Below are 19,368 nucleotides of genomic sequence, written 5' to 3' on the forward strand. Positions count from 1 at the left end.
TAGAAATGACTATAGTTACTAGACCTGCCACTAGGTCTGATTCTTGAACACATTAATGAAACACACACATTGGCATATCACAATTTTTTTCTTTAATAACTATTTTAATATAATTGGTTTCTTTTATATTCCTATTGGTTCTTCTTTTAGTTTTTTTGGTACATTTAAAATATTATCTAAGAAGGGTTCCATGGACTTCACTAAACTGCCAAAAAGGGGTAATGGCATAAAAAAGGTTAAGAACAACATTCTAAGGCAGCAAAAGGCCCTTTTTCTGAAAAGGGCCAGATAGTAAATATTTTAGACTTTGTGGGCCATGCAGTATCTGTCACAAATACTCACCTCTACCATTATGGCAGGCAAGTAACCATATGTAAACAAATATGCGTGGCTGTGTTTCAGTAAAACTTTATTAATAGAAACAGGCTATGGGTAGGATCTAGCCCAGAGGCTGTAGCTTACTGTTCCTTGTTCTGGAGTTTAATATGCATGATCTTGGTGGTATTCAGTCATACAAAGCATTTTTTTAGGTTTATGTTTAGGCCTCTCAGTGTTCTAGAAGCTTGTTCAATTGCCCCCTGCCATCTTTGTTTGCATTCTTTAAGCAGCTCATGGTGAAGTAGCAGATCCTATGTCAAAAAGCTGGAACACCATCCCAGTCTTGTGGGTTTATGTCCTAAGAAAGCAAACATCTGTTATATGTACAGATAATTACCTAGCATCTAAAGATACCAGATTTGGAGTCAGCCTGGATTGGAATCCAAGCCCTGCTTTGCACTACTGGGTGACCGAGAACAAGTTATATAGTCTCTCTGGGTCTCAGCCTTCTCCTCTGTGTAACTGTGTTGAAAAACAATATTAATAATAGTACCCACCACAGGGCCATCTTCCCAGCATCAAGCGAGACCACGCTTGTGGAGTGCTCAGCATAGCGCCTGCCATCCCGGAAGCCATTGAAGAATATTAGCTGCTATTTTGCTTACTTAAACAATATTGAAATGAGGGGTCGCCAATTTGCTTGAATTGTCATTGCCTCAGATAATTTGGACTTGGCATTCATTGAGGAAGTAAATTTGGAATATGATATCCATTCAGATGTTTGCAGTTTCACTTGCCTTGCTCATCTTTCAGCGAATATGAATTTTTTTTAAAAAAATCAAGCAGCTGGATTTTGTAACTTCACAAATAAAGAACGCAGCTGGCAATATGGGATAAATAAATTTTGTGCAATAAACACATCTTTATTAATAAAGATCTGCATGAAATAGAAGCTGGGTGTTTCCATCATTGTAAAACCATACTCCAATGAGTGCAGCACGGAGCTGACCCGTTCGAAAATGTATTGTTGAATCTGTTACAACATGTAACTCAGTCAAACTCAGCGGGTTGTGCCAAAGTCTTCAACTGTGAACCATTAACTAGCAGAGTGGGCACATTAACAGTATGAAAGATAGTTTGAGTGTTCTAAAGTATATAACAAGTATACTTGTAAATCTTATTTTATCTGGGACAATTAAATTGCTCTTTTCGATCTCCCATTTTTCTTCTGGGTTTGATACCGGTGGTGGTGGTTTGGGTCTGGGGAAAGAAAAAGAAACCCTGCCCCTGTTCCCCCACTCCCAGGGGCTGCTAGAAGCTGCAGTTAGAAGGTCTGCACCCACCCACCTTGTATAAGCGATTTTCTGGTGTGTGCTTCGGGGGGATCCGCTGTGGTTGTTGCCTGCCTGTTCTTATCGAAACTCACCTTGTGTTGACAGGGGACGCCCCCTTCCAGTGCTGGCTCTGTAGCGCCAAGTTCAAAATCAGCTCGGACTTGAAAAGGCACATGCGGGTGCACTCAGGGGAGAAGCCTTTCAAGTGCGAGTTCTGCAACGTCCGCTGCACCATGAAGGGGAACCTCAAGTCGCACATCCGCATCAAGCACAGCGGGAATAACTTCAAGTGTCCGCACTGCGACTTCCTGGGTGACAGCAAAGCCACCCTCCGGAAGCACAGCCGCGTGCACCAGTCGGAGCATCCCGAGAAGTGCTCGGAATGCAGCTACTCCTGCTCCAGCAAGGCCGCCCTGCGCATCCACGAGCGCATCCACTGCACCGACCGCCCTTTCAAATGCAACTACTGCAGCTTCGACACCAAACAGCCTAGCAACCTGAGCAAGCACATGAAGAAGTTCCATGCGGACATGGTTAAGACTGAGGCTCTGGAGAGGAAGGACACGGGCAGGCAGAGCAGCCGGCAGGTGGCCAAGCTCGATGCCAAGAAGACTTTCCACTGCGATATATGCGACGCCTCCTTCATGCGGGAGGACTCGCTCCGCAGCCACAAGAGACAGCACAGTGAGTACAATGAGAGTAAGAACTCGGACGTGACCGTCCTCCAGTTTCAGATCGACCCCAGCAAGCAGCCCGCCACGCCCCTCACTGTGGGACACCTCCAGGTACCCCTCCAGCCCAGCCAAGTGCCCCAGTTCAGCGAGGGAAGAGTCAAAATCATCGTCGGGCATCAGGTGCCACAGGCGAACACCATCGTCCAGGCTGCCGCCGCTGCAGTGAACATCGTCCCGCCTGCTTTGGTGGCCCAGAACCCAGAGGAACTCCCGGGGAACAGCCGGCTGCAGATCCTGCGCCAGGTCAGTCTGATCGCCCCTCCTCAGTCCTCGCGGTGTCCGAGCGAGGCGGGCGCAATGACCCAGCCGGCTGTCCTGCTGACCACTCACGACCAGACGGACGGAGCCACTCTGCACCAGACTCTCATCCCCACGGCCCCAGGTGGCCCCCAGGAAGGCTCTGGCAATCAGACTTTCATTACCAGTTCGGGTATTACTTGCACTGACTTTGAAGGCCTAAACGCCTTGATTCAGGAGGGGACGGCAGAAGTGACAGTGGTGAGCGATGGAGGCCAGAACATCGCAGTGGCCACCACTGCGCCGCCGGTGTTCTCCTCCTCTTCCCAGCAAGAACTACCCAAGCAGACCTACTCCATCATTCAAGGGGCAGCCCATCCAGCTTTGCTCTGTCCTGCTGACTCCATACCAGATTAGTGCTTAAAAAACAAAAGGAGTGGGGGAAAGGAATTGAGAAAAAGAAATCATAAGTAGAATTCTCTAAAAGGTTTGCTCTTCATGTTTTCTTTGTTTTGTTTTGTTTTTGAGACGGAGTCTCGCTCTGTTTCCCAGGCTGGAGTGCAGGGGCGCAATCTTGGCTCACTGCAAGTCAGCCTCCCAGGTTCAAGCGATTCTGGTGCCTCAGCCTCCCAAGTAGCTGGGACCACAGGTGTACGACACCATGACTGGCTAATTTTTGTATATTTGATAGAGACGGGGTTTCATCATGTTGAACTCCTGACCTCAAGTGATCTGCCCACCTCAGCCTCCCAAAAGTGCTGGGATTACAGGTGTGAGCCACCATGCCTGGCCGTGGTTTGCTCTTAATATTTTTAAGGATGGCTGTGAATCCCCCTGGCCCCATAATAAATTGTAATTTTATACTGCTTACTATAATTTTTTTAACACTGTAACAACTTTGAGACCACCTCTGAATCGTCACATCATACTGTTGTAGAATCTTAAATGTTACCAAGGTGATTCCAATGAGGGGTTGGAATTAAATGCATTAAGTAGTGAATATATGTGTTTGTTTCCAACTTGATTTTCCAACTCTGGTAAAGGTTTTTGTCCATCTTATTAAATTTGTGTAGTAAATGGTACTTCCCAGCCTCTCTTTTGCCCCATTCTGGAATACTCCCCAGAGTTTGGGGGGATTCATGTTTTCCACATGTAAGCCTGTTGGCATGAAGGACCATTTTCTACATAATGTGACATGGATACTTGACCCCCCAAAAACAAATGTTTAGTGCTTATGCGCAGCAAATGAATGGTTCCCTAATAAATTGATATCTGATTAAAATATACTGAATGTTAATGATTCTTTAGAGCCAAGGTCGGATTTGGGAATGATGGGGTGTGAGTCATTAGTCAAAAACAACCTGAAGCAGCAAAGGTTTTTAATCCTCTCATAAATATCACACAGTCATCTTACCTCCTCCACAGTCACATTAAATAGATGTGGTACCTAACGTGATAAAGTGATCCATCCCACTGTCGTTTTCATTTTGAAACCTCAGACTGACAATCCTGGCATTTCTGTTTAGATGCAAAAATGATCAAAGTTTCTACTAACAAGACAGAATTTTCTAGAATAGCATTTTTGAGATGTTAATATCTGTGCAGAACCCAGATGAGTGGACTGAGAGCGTACCTAGATTTTTTCCAGAGCATAGGTTGTATTGAGAAGAGGAAAATTCAAATTGTGCGGTTTTCCGTTGAGATGCTGTTTGATCAGTAGGTGGTGCCAGAGAGCAAGCTAGAATCACCCATGCTTGTACCTTAAGCCATTCTCTAGTGGTGTAATACCACTCATTTCTGCTGTCAGCAAGGATTAGTGAGAAGAGGTTACTCTTGCGACAGAAGCATATTTAGAATATTATGAGAATACTTAGATACATTTTTGCCACTTTTATTCTTCTTTCTTTGATCCATAATATTTGAACACAATTTTGATGACTTGCTATATTATATTTGCCATAATTTCTTTATTTTCCTATCATCAATGATAATAGTGAGTTATTAGCTATGGTTTTTAGTAAGAAACAGAAAAGGCTTGCAGTATACAATGTTAGTGATTTAAATAATTTTGTCACTTCAAACTCACTGCTTACAACCCTTTAGAAAACTGTTCTGCTTTTGAATTTCAGCGGGGAAACTTCCATTGTCCTGGTCCTATTTTCTACATCTTTCTTTTTTCCCACTTTTTTCAACTGTAAAGGATTTTTTCCTGATTATAATGTGTATTCAAGATAGAAAATATGAAAAACAGAATATTACTAGAAAAAAATAGAAGTTACTAATAATCTTACTGTCCAGATACAAACTATACAGACTGTAACCATTTTGATGGACTTCCTATCAATCTTTTTTTTTTTTTTTTTTTTTTTTGAGACAGTCTCTCCCCAGTCTGGAGTGCGGTGGTGCGATCTGGGCTCACTACAAGCTCCACCTCCCGGGTTCACACCATTCTCCTGCCTCAGCCTCCCAAGTAGCTGGGACTATAGGCGCCCACCACCATGCCCGGCTAATGTTTTGTATTTTTAGTAGAGACAGGGTTTCACCATAGCCAGAATGGTCTCGATCTCCAGACCTCATGATCTGCCCACCTCGGCCTCCCAAAGTGCTGGGTTTACAGGTGTGAGCCACCGTGCCCCGACCCTATCACTCTTTTTTTATGCTTATGTATATATGTTTTCTACTCCAGTTATAAAGTTGTAGTTTAATTAAGCATAATATTTTTATATTCTATATTTCTTTTTGCATCCTTAGATCTCTACCTACCAGCTGCCTTCCATATATATACATACACAAACATACATACACATGCATGGACATGTACACACATGCATATTTGATTTGTTGGTTGTTTTGTCTCTTTACAAACTACAACAGTAAAACTTATTCTTTGGAATAAATTACACACAGAATTGTACAAACACCAAGCCAACAACTTCCAGCCCCTCCATATTCTCACCCCATCCAAGGTAAGTAATGTTAGGTGCTCTGTATTCTTACCAATATACGTGGACTCAAAAGATAACATAGAAAACGTTTTCCTAGTTCTACAGTAATTGTATCATACTCTGCACATTTCTCTGCAACTTGCTTTGATTATTCCATCTATAGACCTAGTTTTTTTAAACAAATGTTACAGACATGCCAGGGTTTAGTCCGTCATCTTGCTATTATGATTATTAAGGTTGTTTGAGGAATAGTTTTGTCATTACAAACTGCCCCAGTAAACTTTCATATTCTGCTCTTTTTTTTTTTTTCTGTAAGTAGATTCGAAAGAGTAAGTTTCATGGAGCTTGCATAGTTTGTACTTACATAAATATGGATTAATTTTCACAATGATAGTCTCATCCATGATGTGGGCCTAACTACCTTTGGAAGTTTTGTCAATCTGCTGTGTGAAAATGGTTATCTGGCCTTCATGCACTCCCCTAGCTGGTGGTGTGGTCTGCGTTTTCTGAGACATCTCTGCATAGGCTGGTTGACCATGTGTGCTACTCTCTTCTGTGAACTTAGAACTCTTACTGCCTCCTTTTTCTCCTTGGCTGTTGGGAAGTTGGGAACACTAACCCGACGTCAGTCACACATTGCTGAGTTTCTTCCCCTCCTGTCATTGTGTTTTGACTTTACTTGTGGGGCTGTCACCATATAAAAATGACTGTCTTTTTCTGTGGTTAGATGCTCCTGTCGCTTCATTTGTGGCACCTGTATTTTCTAAGAACATCCATCCTTCCCCTGAGATTAAATTGGTTTTCCCTTTGGTGTTTTTCCTGCTTGCTTGTTTGTTTTTCATTGGCTCCTTGCTGCAGCCAGAATTCTTTTTTTTTTTTTTCCTTCTTTTTTTTTTTTTTTTTTTTCTTGTTTTGAGACAGAGTCTGGCTCTGTCGCCCAGCCTGGAGTACAGTGGCACGATCTCAGCTCACTGCCCGCTCTGCCTCCCAGGCTCAGGCAATTCTCCTGCCTCAGCCTCCCAAGTAGCTGGGATCACAGGTGTGTGCCACCATGCCTGGCTAATTTTTATATTTTTAGTAGAGACGAGATTTCACCATGTTGGCCATGCTGGTCTCAAACTCCTGGCCTCCTGTGATCTGCCCACCTCAGCCTCCCAGAGTGCTGGGATTACAGCTCATGCCCAGAACTCATATTTATATGTTATGATGAACAAGTTTGACTGTCTGCTTATGCCAGAACCATTTGTTAAATATTATTTTCCTGAAAACTGAAATCCTAATTTAACTCATGTAGATAAAGTTCACAAATATACTTCCAGAACTTCTTTATTCTGGAATATTAGAGATCTGAGATTCCAGAAGATGATCTGGCTTGCTAACGTCACTTATTTGATCATATTAGCATTAAGGTAAGCTTAATCTTTTAGACTTACAAAGCTTCCCCCAGCTATTATTTTCCAAAATTTTCTTAGCAATTCTTAGATATTTATTCTTCCAAAGGAACTGTTATTTTATCCAGTACCTAAACCACCCCCACCAAAAAAGAAAACCTTTTGGAATTTTTTATTGAAATTGCATCAGTATTTTATATGAACTTATCAAAAGAATGACTATGAAAATATTAAGTCTTCTACCCAAAAACCTTTATTTAACTCCTATTGTAAACATTATTCAGTCAAATTATGTAGTCTATTTTTATTATATAAGGTCTGTGTTTCTTTTTTTTGAGATGGAGTCTCGCTATGTCATCCAGGCTGAAGTGCAGTGGCGCAATTTTGGCTCACAGGGTTCAAGTGATTCTCCCACTTCAGCCTCTTGAGTAGCTGGGATTATAGGCGCCTGCCACCATTCCTGGCTAATTTTTGTGTGTGTATTTTTACTAGAGATGGGGTTTCGCCATGTTGGCCAGGCTGGTCTTGCACTCCTGGCCTCAAGTGATCCGCCTGCCTCGGCCTCCCAAAGTGCTGGGATTACAGGAGTGAGCCACCGTGCCCGGCCCTGTGTTTTTTTATTATTCCATAATTTTATCATAATTGTGAATAGGAATTTTTGTATTTGTTGCAGATATCAAGAAAAGCCAAAATAGACTATATTTGTCTATATTAAAGAAAAATTCTCAGTAATGAATTGTATTTATTAGAAATCCTTGGTCTCTGATAAATATGATTTATAATTATCTGATGTAGTCTTTTATTTTCATATTGTTTTATCTCTTCCCTTAGAATATTTTTACTACTTATTTTGTTTTCTTGTCCTGTTGCTTTAGCCAGAACCTCCAAACAACGCTGATACAGCTGGCATCCTTGCTGTGATTCCTAATTCTAACTTTAGAATTTTCCAGTGTAATATACACCACTCCTTTGGATAATGGTTTTTATATACTTAGGTCATTTTCTTCTGCTCCAGTTTTCACTTAGAGTGAAATCGCTTGAACCCAGGAGGTGGAGGCAGCAGTGAGCCAAAATTGCGCTGCTGCACTCCAGCCTGGGCGACAGAGCGCAACTCCATCTCAAAAAAAAGAAACACAGACCTTATATAATAAAAATAGACTAAATAATTTGACTGAATAATGTTTACAATGGAGTTGAATAAAGGTTTTTGAGTACAAGACTTAATATTTTCATAGTAATTCTTTTGATAAGTTCATATAAAATACTGATGCAATTTCACTTATCAGGGTAGCTTGCTGAATTTTATCAAATATCGCCTTAAAATCGTTAGCCATAAGTATTTAGGTTTTGCACTTAAATATGTTGACACAGTGAATTCGTATAGCATATACCCTGGTATGTTAAGTCACCTTGCATTCCTGGAACAAATCCTCTTGGTCATGTTGAATTATTCTTCCAAAACACTGCTGGATTTCATTTTCTAATATCTTACCTGGAAGTTTTACAACTCTAGCCATTTGCTGCGTAATGGCATTTTGGTCAACAGATTGCATGTTACAGTGGTGATCTCATAATAATAATGGAGCTGAAACATTTCTATTGCCTACTGATATCTTGATGATCCTGACCCTGCATAGGCTGAGGCTAGTGTGCATGTTTGTGTCTTAGTTTTTTTTTTTTTTTAAGTTGAAAAAGTAAAAGAGAAAAAAATAGAAAAGGCTTATAGAATCAGGATATAAAGAAATAATATTTTTGTATGGTTATACAATGCTTGTGTTTTCAGCTGAGTGTTATTACAAAAGACTTTGATAAGAGTCAAAATCTTTATAATTAATACATGTATAAAGTAAAAAAGTTACAATAAGCTATACTTAATTTACTACTGAAGAAATAATTTTTTAATAAATTTAGAGTAGTCTAAGTGTACAGTGTTTATAAGGTCTACAGTAGTACATGGTCCTGACCTAAGCCTTCACATTCACTCACCGCTCACCCACTGACTCACCCAGAGCAACTTCCAATCCTGCAAGCTCCATTCATGATAAGTGTCCTAAACAGGTGTACCATATTTTTATCTTTTATACCATATTTTTACTGTACTTTTGTTTTGTTTTGTTTTGTTTTTGAGATAGGGTCTTACTCTGTCACACAGGCTGGAGTACAGTGGCACAATCACAGCTCACCTCACTGCAGTCTTTACCTCCCCAGGCTCAGGTGATCCTCCCACCTCAGCCTCCCAAGTAGCTGGGACCACAGGCATGTACCACGACGTATTTTTTTGTAGAGATGGGTGTTGGCATGCTGCCCAGGCTGGTCTTGAACTCCTGGGCTCAAGTGATCTACCCACCTCAGCCTCCCAAAGTGCTAGGATTACAGGCACGAGCCACCACGCCTGGGCTGCAGTACCTTTTCTATGTTTAGTTATATTTAGATAGACAAGTACTTACCATTGTGTTACCATTACCTACAGTACTCAGCACATTCACGTGCTGTATGGATTTCTAGCCTAGGAACCATAGACTACGCCGTATTTCTCAGAATGGATCCCTGTTGATAAGTGGCAATGACTTGTATACACATACATGCAGCTGGTCTCTAGTTTTCTTTTTTAGTGCTATCTCTGATTTTTGCTTGTTTCTTACAGAACTCTAAAAATAAATTGGAGCTTGTGCAACTCTAAAAATACACTGGAGCTCTTCTCTTCTTTTTCGGTGACCTGCTATAGGTTGACTATCTCAGAAATTACCTGTTCTATTATCTTGGCTGATAGTCTTTTTCATTGTAACGTTCTTAACAAACTTCCCAATTATTTTCTGTAATTAGTGATCTGTTCAGGTCGTATATCTTATCTGGATCAGTTTTAGTAGTTTATATTTAGCAAAAGAAAAAAAAATCATTTACTCTGCTCTAAATTTTCAATTTTGCGGCCCTATGATTCCATTTAACTTTCTTTTTAAAATATTTTAATAACTTTGGCATTTGGGGGTCCATGACCTTTCTTGTTGCTACTGGTTTTGGGGTTTCCTTTTTTATTGTTGTATTTTTAGTCTTCTACTTAGCATGCTAAGGGTTTACTTATTTAGTCATTTGTATTAAAGTAAAAGTAGCACTTTTGCTTTTATTTATTTCTCTACCCCTCTCCCATTTCATTCATTTCAGCTTTCAGCTTTTTTTTTTTTTTGAGACGGAGTCTCGCTCTGTCACCCAGGCTGGAGTGCAGTGGCGCAATCTCAGCTCACTGCAAGCTCCGCCTCCTGGGTTCAAGTGATTCTCCTGCCTCAGCCTCCTGAGTAGCTGGGACTACAGGTGTGCCCCACCACACCCAGCTAGTTTTTTTGTATTTTTTGTAGAAATGGGGTTTCACCATATTGACCAGGATGGTCTCGATCTCTTGACCTCGTGATCTGCCTGCCTTGGCCTCCCAAAGTGCTGGGATTACAGGTGTGAGCCACTGCTCCCGGCCTCAGCTTTTAGTTTAATAATTCTTTCCCCTGCTTTTCTTTCATTTTATTTTGTTATTCTAGTTTCATATATTAAGTTCACTTATTCAGTCTTTAGCAATAACAATATTTAAAGCTATATATTTTCCATTATGCATTCACCTGTGTTAAAAGATAATTTTTTGAGTTAAAATTATGACTGTCATACAAATATAAGATTAGCACATGTCAAGTATTCATTAATTAAAGGAGGAATCTGTAAGATACAACAGGCTCAAAGGAGAATCAACAAATGCATGATTACATAGGCAATCAGGAATGCTGAAATAAATTCACCAACAGATGCAAAACTGGTCACTATCTCCAGAGTAGTAATCAGTTGCGTTCCATCAAAAGAAATCTGTTTGCAGTGCTGTGGATGAGTTATTTCCAATACTATCTGTTTCTGTAACCTGCAAAGTTGTAAAATGGTCAGGCACGGTGGTTCACGCCTATAATCTCAGCACTTTGGGAGGCCAAGGCAAAAGGATCACATGAGTCCAAGCATTCCAGACCAGCCTGAGCAACATAGGGGAGACCCTCTCTCTACAAATACTATCCAAAAAAAAAAAATTGGCTGGGCGTGGTGGTGTGCACCTGTAGTCCCAGCTACTCTAGAGGCTGAGATTGGAGGATCACTTGATCTGGGGAGATTGAGGTTTCAGTGAGCTGTGATCATGCACCACCACTCTCTAGCCTTGGTGGCAGAGTGAGACCGTGTCTAAAAAAAAAAAAAAAACCTAAGGTGTAAAATAGCTCAAAACCATTAAAGGGCACTAACCTCTATAGAAGCAGATAATCCAGAACCAGGAACTGACAGGATACCCTGTCATCTTTTTTTTTTGTTTTGAGACGGAGTCTCACTCTGTCACCCAGGCTGGAGTGCCGTGGCGTGATCTCGGCTCACTGCAAGCTCCGCCTCCCGGGTTCACGCCATTCTCCTGCCTCAGCCTCCTGAGTAGCTGGGACTACAGGCGCCCGCCACCACGCCCAGTTAATTTTTTTGTATTTTTAGTACAGACGGGATTTCACTGTGTTAGTGAGGATGGTCTCGATCTCCTGACCTCATGATCCGCCCGCTCTGGCCTCCCAAAGTGCTAGGATTACAGGCGTGAGCCACCGTGCTCGGCTGATATCCTGTGATCTTTATTGCCTACAAAATCATTCAAAAATTTTCCTTATATCCATCCCCATAAACTTTTGTATGACATGCCCTTCTTTCCATAAACTTCTAGACTTTGTTATTTCAGTTTTGGGAATGGTTAGTTGGTTGCTTTGAAGGGGATAGGACCAGAATCCAGGGGTTCTGTAAAGGTACGTTTCCTATTTTGCAAGTACGGGCATATTTCGGAGATATTGTGAGTCTGGTTCCAGACCACCACAATAAAGCAAATATCACAGTGAAGTGAGTCACACATATTTTTTAATTTCCCAGTGCATATAAAAGTTATGTTTATTCTATACTAAAGTCTATTAAGGGCACAATAGCATTGTGACTTTTAAAAGTACATACTTAAATTTAAAAATACTATGTTGCTAAAAATTGCTGACAATCATATGAGCCTTCGGCAAGTTGCAGTCATTTTGCTGCTAAAGGGTCTTCCTCAATGCCAATGGCTGCTGACTGATCAGGGTTGTGGTTGCTGAAGGTTGGGGTAACTGTAGTAATTTATTAAAATAAGACAACAACAAAGTTTGCCACATCAATGGACTCTTCCTCTTTTTTCCCTTTTTTTTTTTTTTTTTTTTTTTTTTGACGGAGTCTCGCTCTGTCACCCAGGGTGCAGTGCAATGGCGCGATCTCAGCTCACTGCAAGCTCTGCCTCCTGGGTTCAAGCAATTCTCCTGCCTCAGCCTCCTGAGTAGCTGGAACTATAGGCGTGCCCCACCACGCCCAGCTAATTTTTATATGTTTAGTAGAGATGGGGTTTCAACATGTTGGTCAGGCTGATCTCAAACTCCTAACCTTGTGATCAGCCCGCCTCGGCCTCCCAAAATGCTGGGATTACAGGTGTGAGCCATCGCACCTGGCCTCTTTTTTGCCTTTTTTGGTTTAAATTTAAGGGGTACAACTGCTTGCAGTTTTGTTACATGGATATATTGCATAGAGGTGAAATCTGGGCTTTTAATGTAACCATCACCCAAATAATGTACATTTTACCCATTAAGCAATTTGTTTGTGTGTGTCTGTGTGTGTGTGTGTGTGTGTGTGTGTGTGTGTGTGTGTGTGTGAGATGGAGTTTCACTCTGTCGCCTAGGCTGGAATGCTGTGGCGCAATCTCAGCTCACTGCGACTTCCCCTGCCCAAGTTCAAGCAATTATCCTGCTTCAGTCTCCCATGTAGCTGGGATTACAGGCACGTGCCACCATGCCCAGCTAATTTTTGTATTTTTAATAGAGATGGGGTTTCACCATGCTGGCCAGACTGGTCTCGAACTCCTGACCTTAGGTCATCTGCCCACCTTGGCCTCCCAAAGTGCTGGGATTACAGGCGTGAGCCACCACACCAGACCCATTAATCAATTTCTTATCCCTTACCTCCCTTCCACCCTTCTGAGTCTGTAATGCCAATTATTCCACACTGTATGCCCATGTATAAACATTATTGAGCTCCCACTTATAAGTGAGACCATCCAGTGTTTGACTCTCTGTTTCTGAGTTATTTCATGTAAAATAACAGCCTCCAGTTTCATCTGTGTTGCTGCAAAAGACATAATTAAATCTTTTCATGAAAGATTTCTCTGCAACATCCAATGCTGTTGGATATCACTCTACTCATAGTAAGACTGCTTTCAAAATTGGACTCAATCCTCTCAAACCCTGGCACTGCTTAATCAACTAAGGCTAAGTAATATTTTAAGTTGTTTGTTGTCATTTTCACAATGTTCAGAACATCTTTACCAGGAGTAGATGCCATCTCAAGGAACCACTTCCTTTGCTCAGTCATAAGAAGCAACTCCTCATCCATTCAAGTTCTCTCATAAGATTACAGCAATTCAGCCACATCTTCAGGTTCCACTTCTAATTCTAGTTCTCTTGCTATCTCCACCATCTCTGCAGCTACTTCCTCCACTGAGGTCTTGAACTCTCTCAAGTTCATTTATAACGGTTGGAATCAAGTTCTTACAAACTCCTGGTAAGGTCGATATTTTGACCTCCCCCCAGGAATCATGAATGATCTTCATGGCATTTAGAATGGCGAATCCTTCATCTTGATGTTCTGGTGAAAAAAAAAAAATAATAATAGTGAATCCTTTTTAGAAGGTTTCCAATTTACTTTGCCCAGACGCATCAAAGGAATCACTATCACAGCTATAGTCTTAAAAAATGTATTACTTCAATAATAAGACTTCAAGGTCAAAATTACCCCCTCATCCATGGGCTACAGGTTGGAGGTTATGTTAGCAGGCATGAAAACATTTGTCTCCTTATACATCTCCATCAGAGCTCTTGGGTGACCAGGTGCATTGTCAATAAGCAGTAATATTGTGGAAGGAACCTATTTTCTGAGCAGTAGGTCTCAACATGGGGCTTAAAATATTCAGTAGACCATGCCGTAAACAGAGGTGCTGTCATCCAGCCTTCATGGTTCCATTTCTAGAGCCTAGACAGTAGATTTAGCATCATTCTTAAGGGCCTTAGGATTTTTGGAATGGTAAACGAGCACTGGCTTCAACTTTAAGTTACCAGCTATATTAGCCCCTAACAAGAAAGTCAGCCTGTCCTTTGAAGCTTTGAAGTCAGACTTTGACTTCTCCTCTCTAGCTATGAACATCCTAGATGGCATCTTCTTCCAGTAGGAGACAGTTTTATCTACATTGAAAAATCTATTTAGTGTAGCCTCCTTCATCAGTGATCTTAGCTAGATCTTCTGGGTAACTTGCTGCAGCTTCTACATCAGCACCTGCTGCTTCACTTTGCACTTTTATGATCTGGAGATGGCTTCTTTCTTTAAGCCTCCTGAACCAACTTCTGCTAGCTTCCAATTTTCTTCTGCAGCTTCCTCAGCTCTCTCAGTCTCCATAGAATTTAAGGCGTTAGGTCCTTGCTCTGGATTAGGCTTTGGCTGAAGACAATGTCGTGGCTGGTGTGATCTTCTATTCAGACCACTCAAACGTTCTTCACATCAACAATAGGGTGTTTCACTTTCTTATCATTCATATGTTCACTGGAGTAGCACTTTTAATTTCTTTGCAGAACTTTTCCTTTGCATTCACCACTTGGCTAACTGGTGCAAAAGGCCCAGCTTTCAGCCTGTCTTGGCTTTCAACATGCCTTCCTCACCAAGCTTAACCTTGTCTAGCTTTTGATTTAAAGTGAGAGATGTGGGACTCTTTCTTTCACTGGAACACTTAGAGGCCATTATAGGGTTATTAACTGGCCTAATTTCAACATTGTTGAGTCTCAGGGAATAGGGAAGCTCAAGCAGAGGGAGAGAGATGGGAACAGGTGTTCTGTGGACCAGTCAGAACACACAGTACATTTATCAATTAACTTCACCATCTTATATGGACATGGTTCACGGCACCCCGAAGCAATTACAAGAGTAATATTAAAGATTACCAATCACAGATCACCATAACAGATACAATAATAATAAAAAGCTTGAAATGTGAGAATTACCAGAATATGACACAGAGAACCAAAGTGAGCACCCGCTGTTGGAAAAATGGTGCCCATAAGACTTGTTCGATGCGGGCTTGCCACAAACTTCAATGTGTGAAAAAAAAAAAAAAAAAAAAAAACCTGGGCATCTGCAAAGCAGAATAAAGCTAAGGACAATCAAACAAGGTGTGCCTGGATTACAATTTGTGAAACTATATTTTGGCTTTTGGTTTCTGATGTTACTGGGTTTTGGCCTGAAAATGTGACCTGTAAAATAAATATTTTTCTCCCTCATTATGCCATTTTCTTTGTTTTGTTTTTGTTTTTTGTATTTTTTTTACTTTTATTTTAGGTTGAGGGGGTACGTATGTAGGTTTTTTACCTAGGTAAATTGCATGTCATTTGGGGGGGCAGGTTTTTTACCTGGGTAAATTGCATGTCACTGGGGTTTTGTGTATAAATGGTTTGGTCACCCAGGTAGTGAGTATAGTACCCAGTAAGTAGTTCTTCAATCCTCAACTTCCTCCCTCCCTCCACCTTCAAGTAGGCCCCAGTGTCTGTTGTTCCTATCTTTGTGTCCACAGGTACTCAATGTTTAGCTCCCACTTATAAGTGAAAACATGTGGTATTTGGTTTTCTGTTCCTGCATTAATTCACTTAGGATAATGACCTCCAGCTGCATCTATGTTGCTGCAAAGTCCATGATTTCATGTTGTTATGGCTGTGACGTACTCCATGGTGTATGTACCACATTCCCTTGATCCAGTCCATCACTGATGGACATCTAGGTTGGTTCCATGTTGCTATCGTGAATAGTGCTGTGATGAACATACGCGTGCATGTGACTTTGGTAGAATGATTTGTATTAATGGGATTGCTGAGTTAAGTGGTAGTTCTAAGTTCTTTGAGAAATCTCCGAACTGCTTTCCACACTGGCAGAACTAAGTTACATTCCCACAAGCAGTGTACAAATGTTTCCTTTTGTCCTCAACCTCGCGAATATCTTTAGTTTTCTGCCTTTTTCACAGTAGCCACGGTGACTAGTGTGGGATGGAATCTCACGGTGCTTTTGATTTACGTCTCTCTCATGATTAGGATGTTGAGCATTTTTTCATATGTTTGTTGGCTGCTTGTATGTCTTCTTATAATTTAATAGTTTTCTGTATGGCTATTTACATGACCAATTTTTGTACGTATTTGGTGACTATTAGAGAAGAATATATAGTCTCTGTAAAGTTTAAATTTTTATGAATTATTCAGCTCTTCTAATCCTTTCTTAGTTTGTGTCTATTTGGTAAACTCTGAAAGAAATATTTTAAAATCTCTCATGAGGATTGCATTTTTAAAACCAAGCTTTCCTTATATTACCAGGGTGCTTTTTTAAATTATATTTTGCCATATGTTATTTGATGTATACAAAGTTTGTAGCTATTCTATGTTCTTTGTCATTTTTTCCTTTTATTCTTATGTACCTGTTCCTTCTATTTAATAATAGCTTTTGGCCTTAAATCATGCTTTATAATAACATTCTAAGTCTTATTTTGTATTTTATTTCATTTGCCCGGTTCATGTCTGCCCATTCTGTTATTCAGTATCTTTCTTTATCAGCCTCTCCTTGTCTTTGATAGGAGAATTCAAATCATTTGTATTTATTACAGTAATATATACGTGCTATTATTCACTTCCATCTTATTTAGTATTTGCTATTTATTAAAGTTTGCAGTTTTCTCCTTTTTGCTTTTTATTTCTTTTCTCTAGAAAGGTATATATTCATCTCCATTCTGCTGACAGTTACATTCCAATTTTTTGTGTGTTGGTTTTTTTTTTGAGATAGGGTCTGTGTCTCCCAGGCTGGAGTGCAGTGGAGTGATCTCGGCTCACTGCAGCCTTGACCTCCCCAGCTCAAGTGATCCTCCCACCTCAGCCCCCTAAGTAGTTGCGACTCCAGGTGTGTGCCTCCATGCCTGGCTAATTTTTGTTTGTTTGGTTGGTTGGTTTTGTAAAGATGGGGTTTTTCCATGTTTCCCAGGCTGGTCTCGAACTCCTGGGCTCAAGCAATCTGCCCACCTTTGCCTCCCAGAGTGCTGGGATTACAGGTATGAGCCAGTGCACCTGGCCTACTTTCCAATATCTAACAATGATTGTGATTGTTAAATATATATTTGCTTACTGCTGTATAAAAAGTAAACATTAACCATGCCTCAATCTTCCATTAAGAAATTCTTCCCTGATGAGAGGAAGCTTTTGGACTTCATCTTCTACAGCCCCTATCCTCAAATTCTGAGTTTTGCTGAGATGACTTATAAGTTTATTTCTAGGCTTTTGTTAAGTTTTGCCCTATGGGGCAAACTTACATTCAAATTCCCAGTCAGTTTACCATCTCCATTTAGATTTAACCAAAAATTACTGCATTCATCGTTCACCATTGTTTCTTATATCCTTCAACTTCCGTTTGTTGTGCCTTTACTCTGATTTCATTTTCATTTGGTTAGAGTACTTCCTGGAGTATGCTCCTCAGAAGGGCACATAGGTGGGACTTCTTTTGTCCTGGCAGATGAATTATATCCTTGGACATAACATTCTTTTCTCTTCAGTAGTCATTAAACTCTGTTCTGGTGGAGATGAAAAGTTGAATCCCAATCTGATCCATTTCTTAGATGCCCTAGGTCCTGTAGCCCAGCAAAGTTGAGACAAAATCATGGTGTTACCAGGAAAAAAAAACAAGGCGGTGGCTCATCCTAGCCAGTCAGGTTGAGAGAATCAGTTTCTGAAACTTCTTAGATAGAGAGCGGGCCTTGAAAGTAGGAAATATTATTAAAGTTAAAAAATTATCATTTATTTCATCATACTTCTCCGCAACAAAATTATGGCTATATAAATTGAAATTCACATCTTTTATTTTCTATGATCAGAGGGCTCCAAGCTTTAGACATTTCTTCAATATCAGATTACCATTAGGGTCAGGCACAGTAGCTCACGCCTGTAATCCCAGCACTTTGGGAGGCCAAGGTGGATGGATCACCTGAAGTCAGGAGTTTGAGACCAGCCTGGCCAACATGGCAAAACCCCATCTCTGCTAAAAATACAAAAGTTAGCTGGGTGTGGTGGTGCACGCCTGTAGTCCCAGCTACTCAGGAGGCTGAGGCAGGAGAATCACTTGCCTGGGAGGCAGAGGTTGCAGTGAGCTGAGATCGTGCCACTGCACTCCAGCCTGAGTTGACAGAATGAGAATCCATCTCAAAAAACAAGATAATTAGGAATTTTGACCAAAGCAACATACATTTATTATATAATTTGAAAAATAGTTATTAAATATAAGCAATGTACTGGTGTTTTTCTATTTTAATGAGGTAGATAGGCCTGGTTTTTAGTCAGCTTACATATTCTTTATGAATATTACTTTTTTAAAAAACTGTTTTTCAGCAGTTGCTAGAATGAGATACAGTTTATTTTCAGTTGTGTCAAATTCTCTTTTATTTATGTAAACTCTGAGTTTTATTCACATAAATAAGAATATAGAAATACAAATTGTATTATTATAGCACTATTTCTCGATTATTTTAATTTCTTCTGAATTCTGTGCCAGAAAATCACATATTGATCAGTTATTAATTGGGTCAATTTTGTTAAAAACAAAGAACTGAAAACAACCTGGGTTTCTTTTCCAATTATGGAATCACTTGCCTTCTCAACACTGACGCTGTGATGTCTCAGATTTCATGGCTCCGGCCACTGGTTCAGTATGGTTTGTTAATAATGGGCCACTTTCTCTGTGTGTTCTTAGGTGATCAGTTTTAGGAAAAGGTATGCCTAGAAGTTAAGGATCTGAGAATTGATGTCCTTAATCATGCCTGGTTTTGTTTGTTTGTTTGTTTTTGAGAGAGAGAGTCTCCCTCCGTCACCCAGGCTGGAGTGCAGTGGCGTGATTTCGGCTCACTGCAACCTCCACCTCCTGGTTCAAGCAATTCTCCTGCCTCAGTCTCCTGAGTAGTTGGGACTACAGGCACCCACCACCACGTCTGGCTAATTTTTGTATTTTTAGTCGAGGCGGGGTTTCACCATGTTGGCCAGGCTGGTCTGGAACTCCTGACCTCAAAGGATCCACTCACCTCAACCTCCCAAAGTGCTGGGATTACAGGCATGAGCCACCGAGCCCAGTCAATCATGCTTGTATATACTGAAAATCTTGGCAGGGGGCAGTGGTTCATGCCTGTAATTCCAGCACTCTGGGAGGCTGAGGCAGGAGGATCACTTGAGCCCAGGAGTTTGAGACCAGTCTGGGCAACATGTCAAAACCCTGCCTCTACAAAAAATACCAAAACATT

General features: G+C 40.8%; 1 protein-coding gene across 5 annotated transcripts in view; it reads left to right on the forward strand.

The window, feature by feature from the left end:
- Window positions 1-19,368, forward strand: part of ZFP64 (ZFP64 zinc finger protein) — a 109,969-nt gene that overhangs the window by 38,519 nt on the left and 52,082 nt on the right. For 4 of the 5 annotated variants that reach the window (XM_050746522.1, XM_050746523.1, XM_050746526.1 and 1 more), the window contains one exon: window positions 1,758-3,909. The exons of the other annotated variant lie outside the window; for it this stretch is intronic. In XM_050746522.1, coding sequence (XP_050602479.1) covers window positions 1,758-3,040 — 1,283 coding nt within the window. In that variant the 3' untranslated portion in view covers window positions 3,041-3,909. Of the gene's footprint in view, window positions 1-1,757; window positions 3,910-19,368 lie in introns of those variants that run through there. 5 annotated transcript variants of the gene reach the window in all.

The sequence above is a fragment of the Macaca thibetana genome, chromosome 10, assembly GCF_024542745.1.
Source record: "Macaca thibetana thibetana isolate TM-01 chromosome 10, ASM2454274v1, whole genome shotgun sequence".
NCBI classification, from domain to species: Eukaryota; Metazoa; Chordata; class Mammalia; order Primates; family Cercopithecidae; genus Macaca; species Macaca thibetana.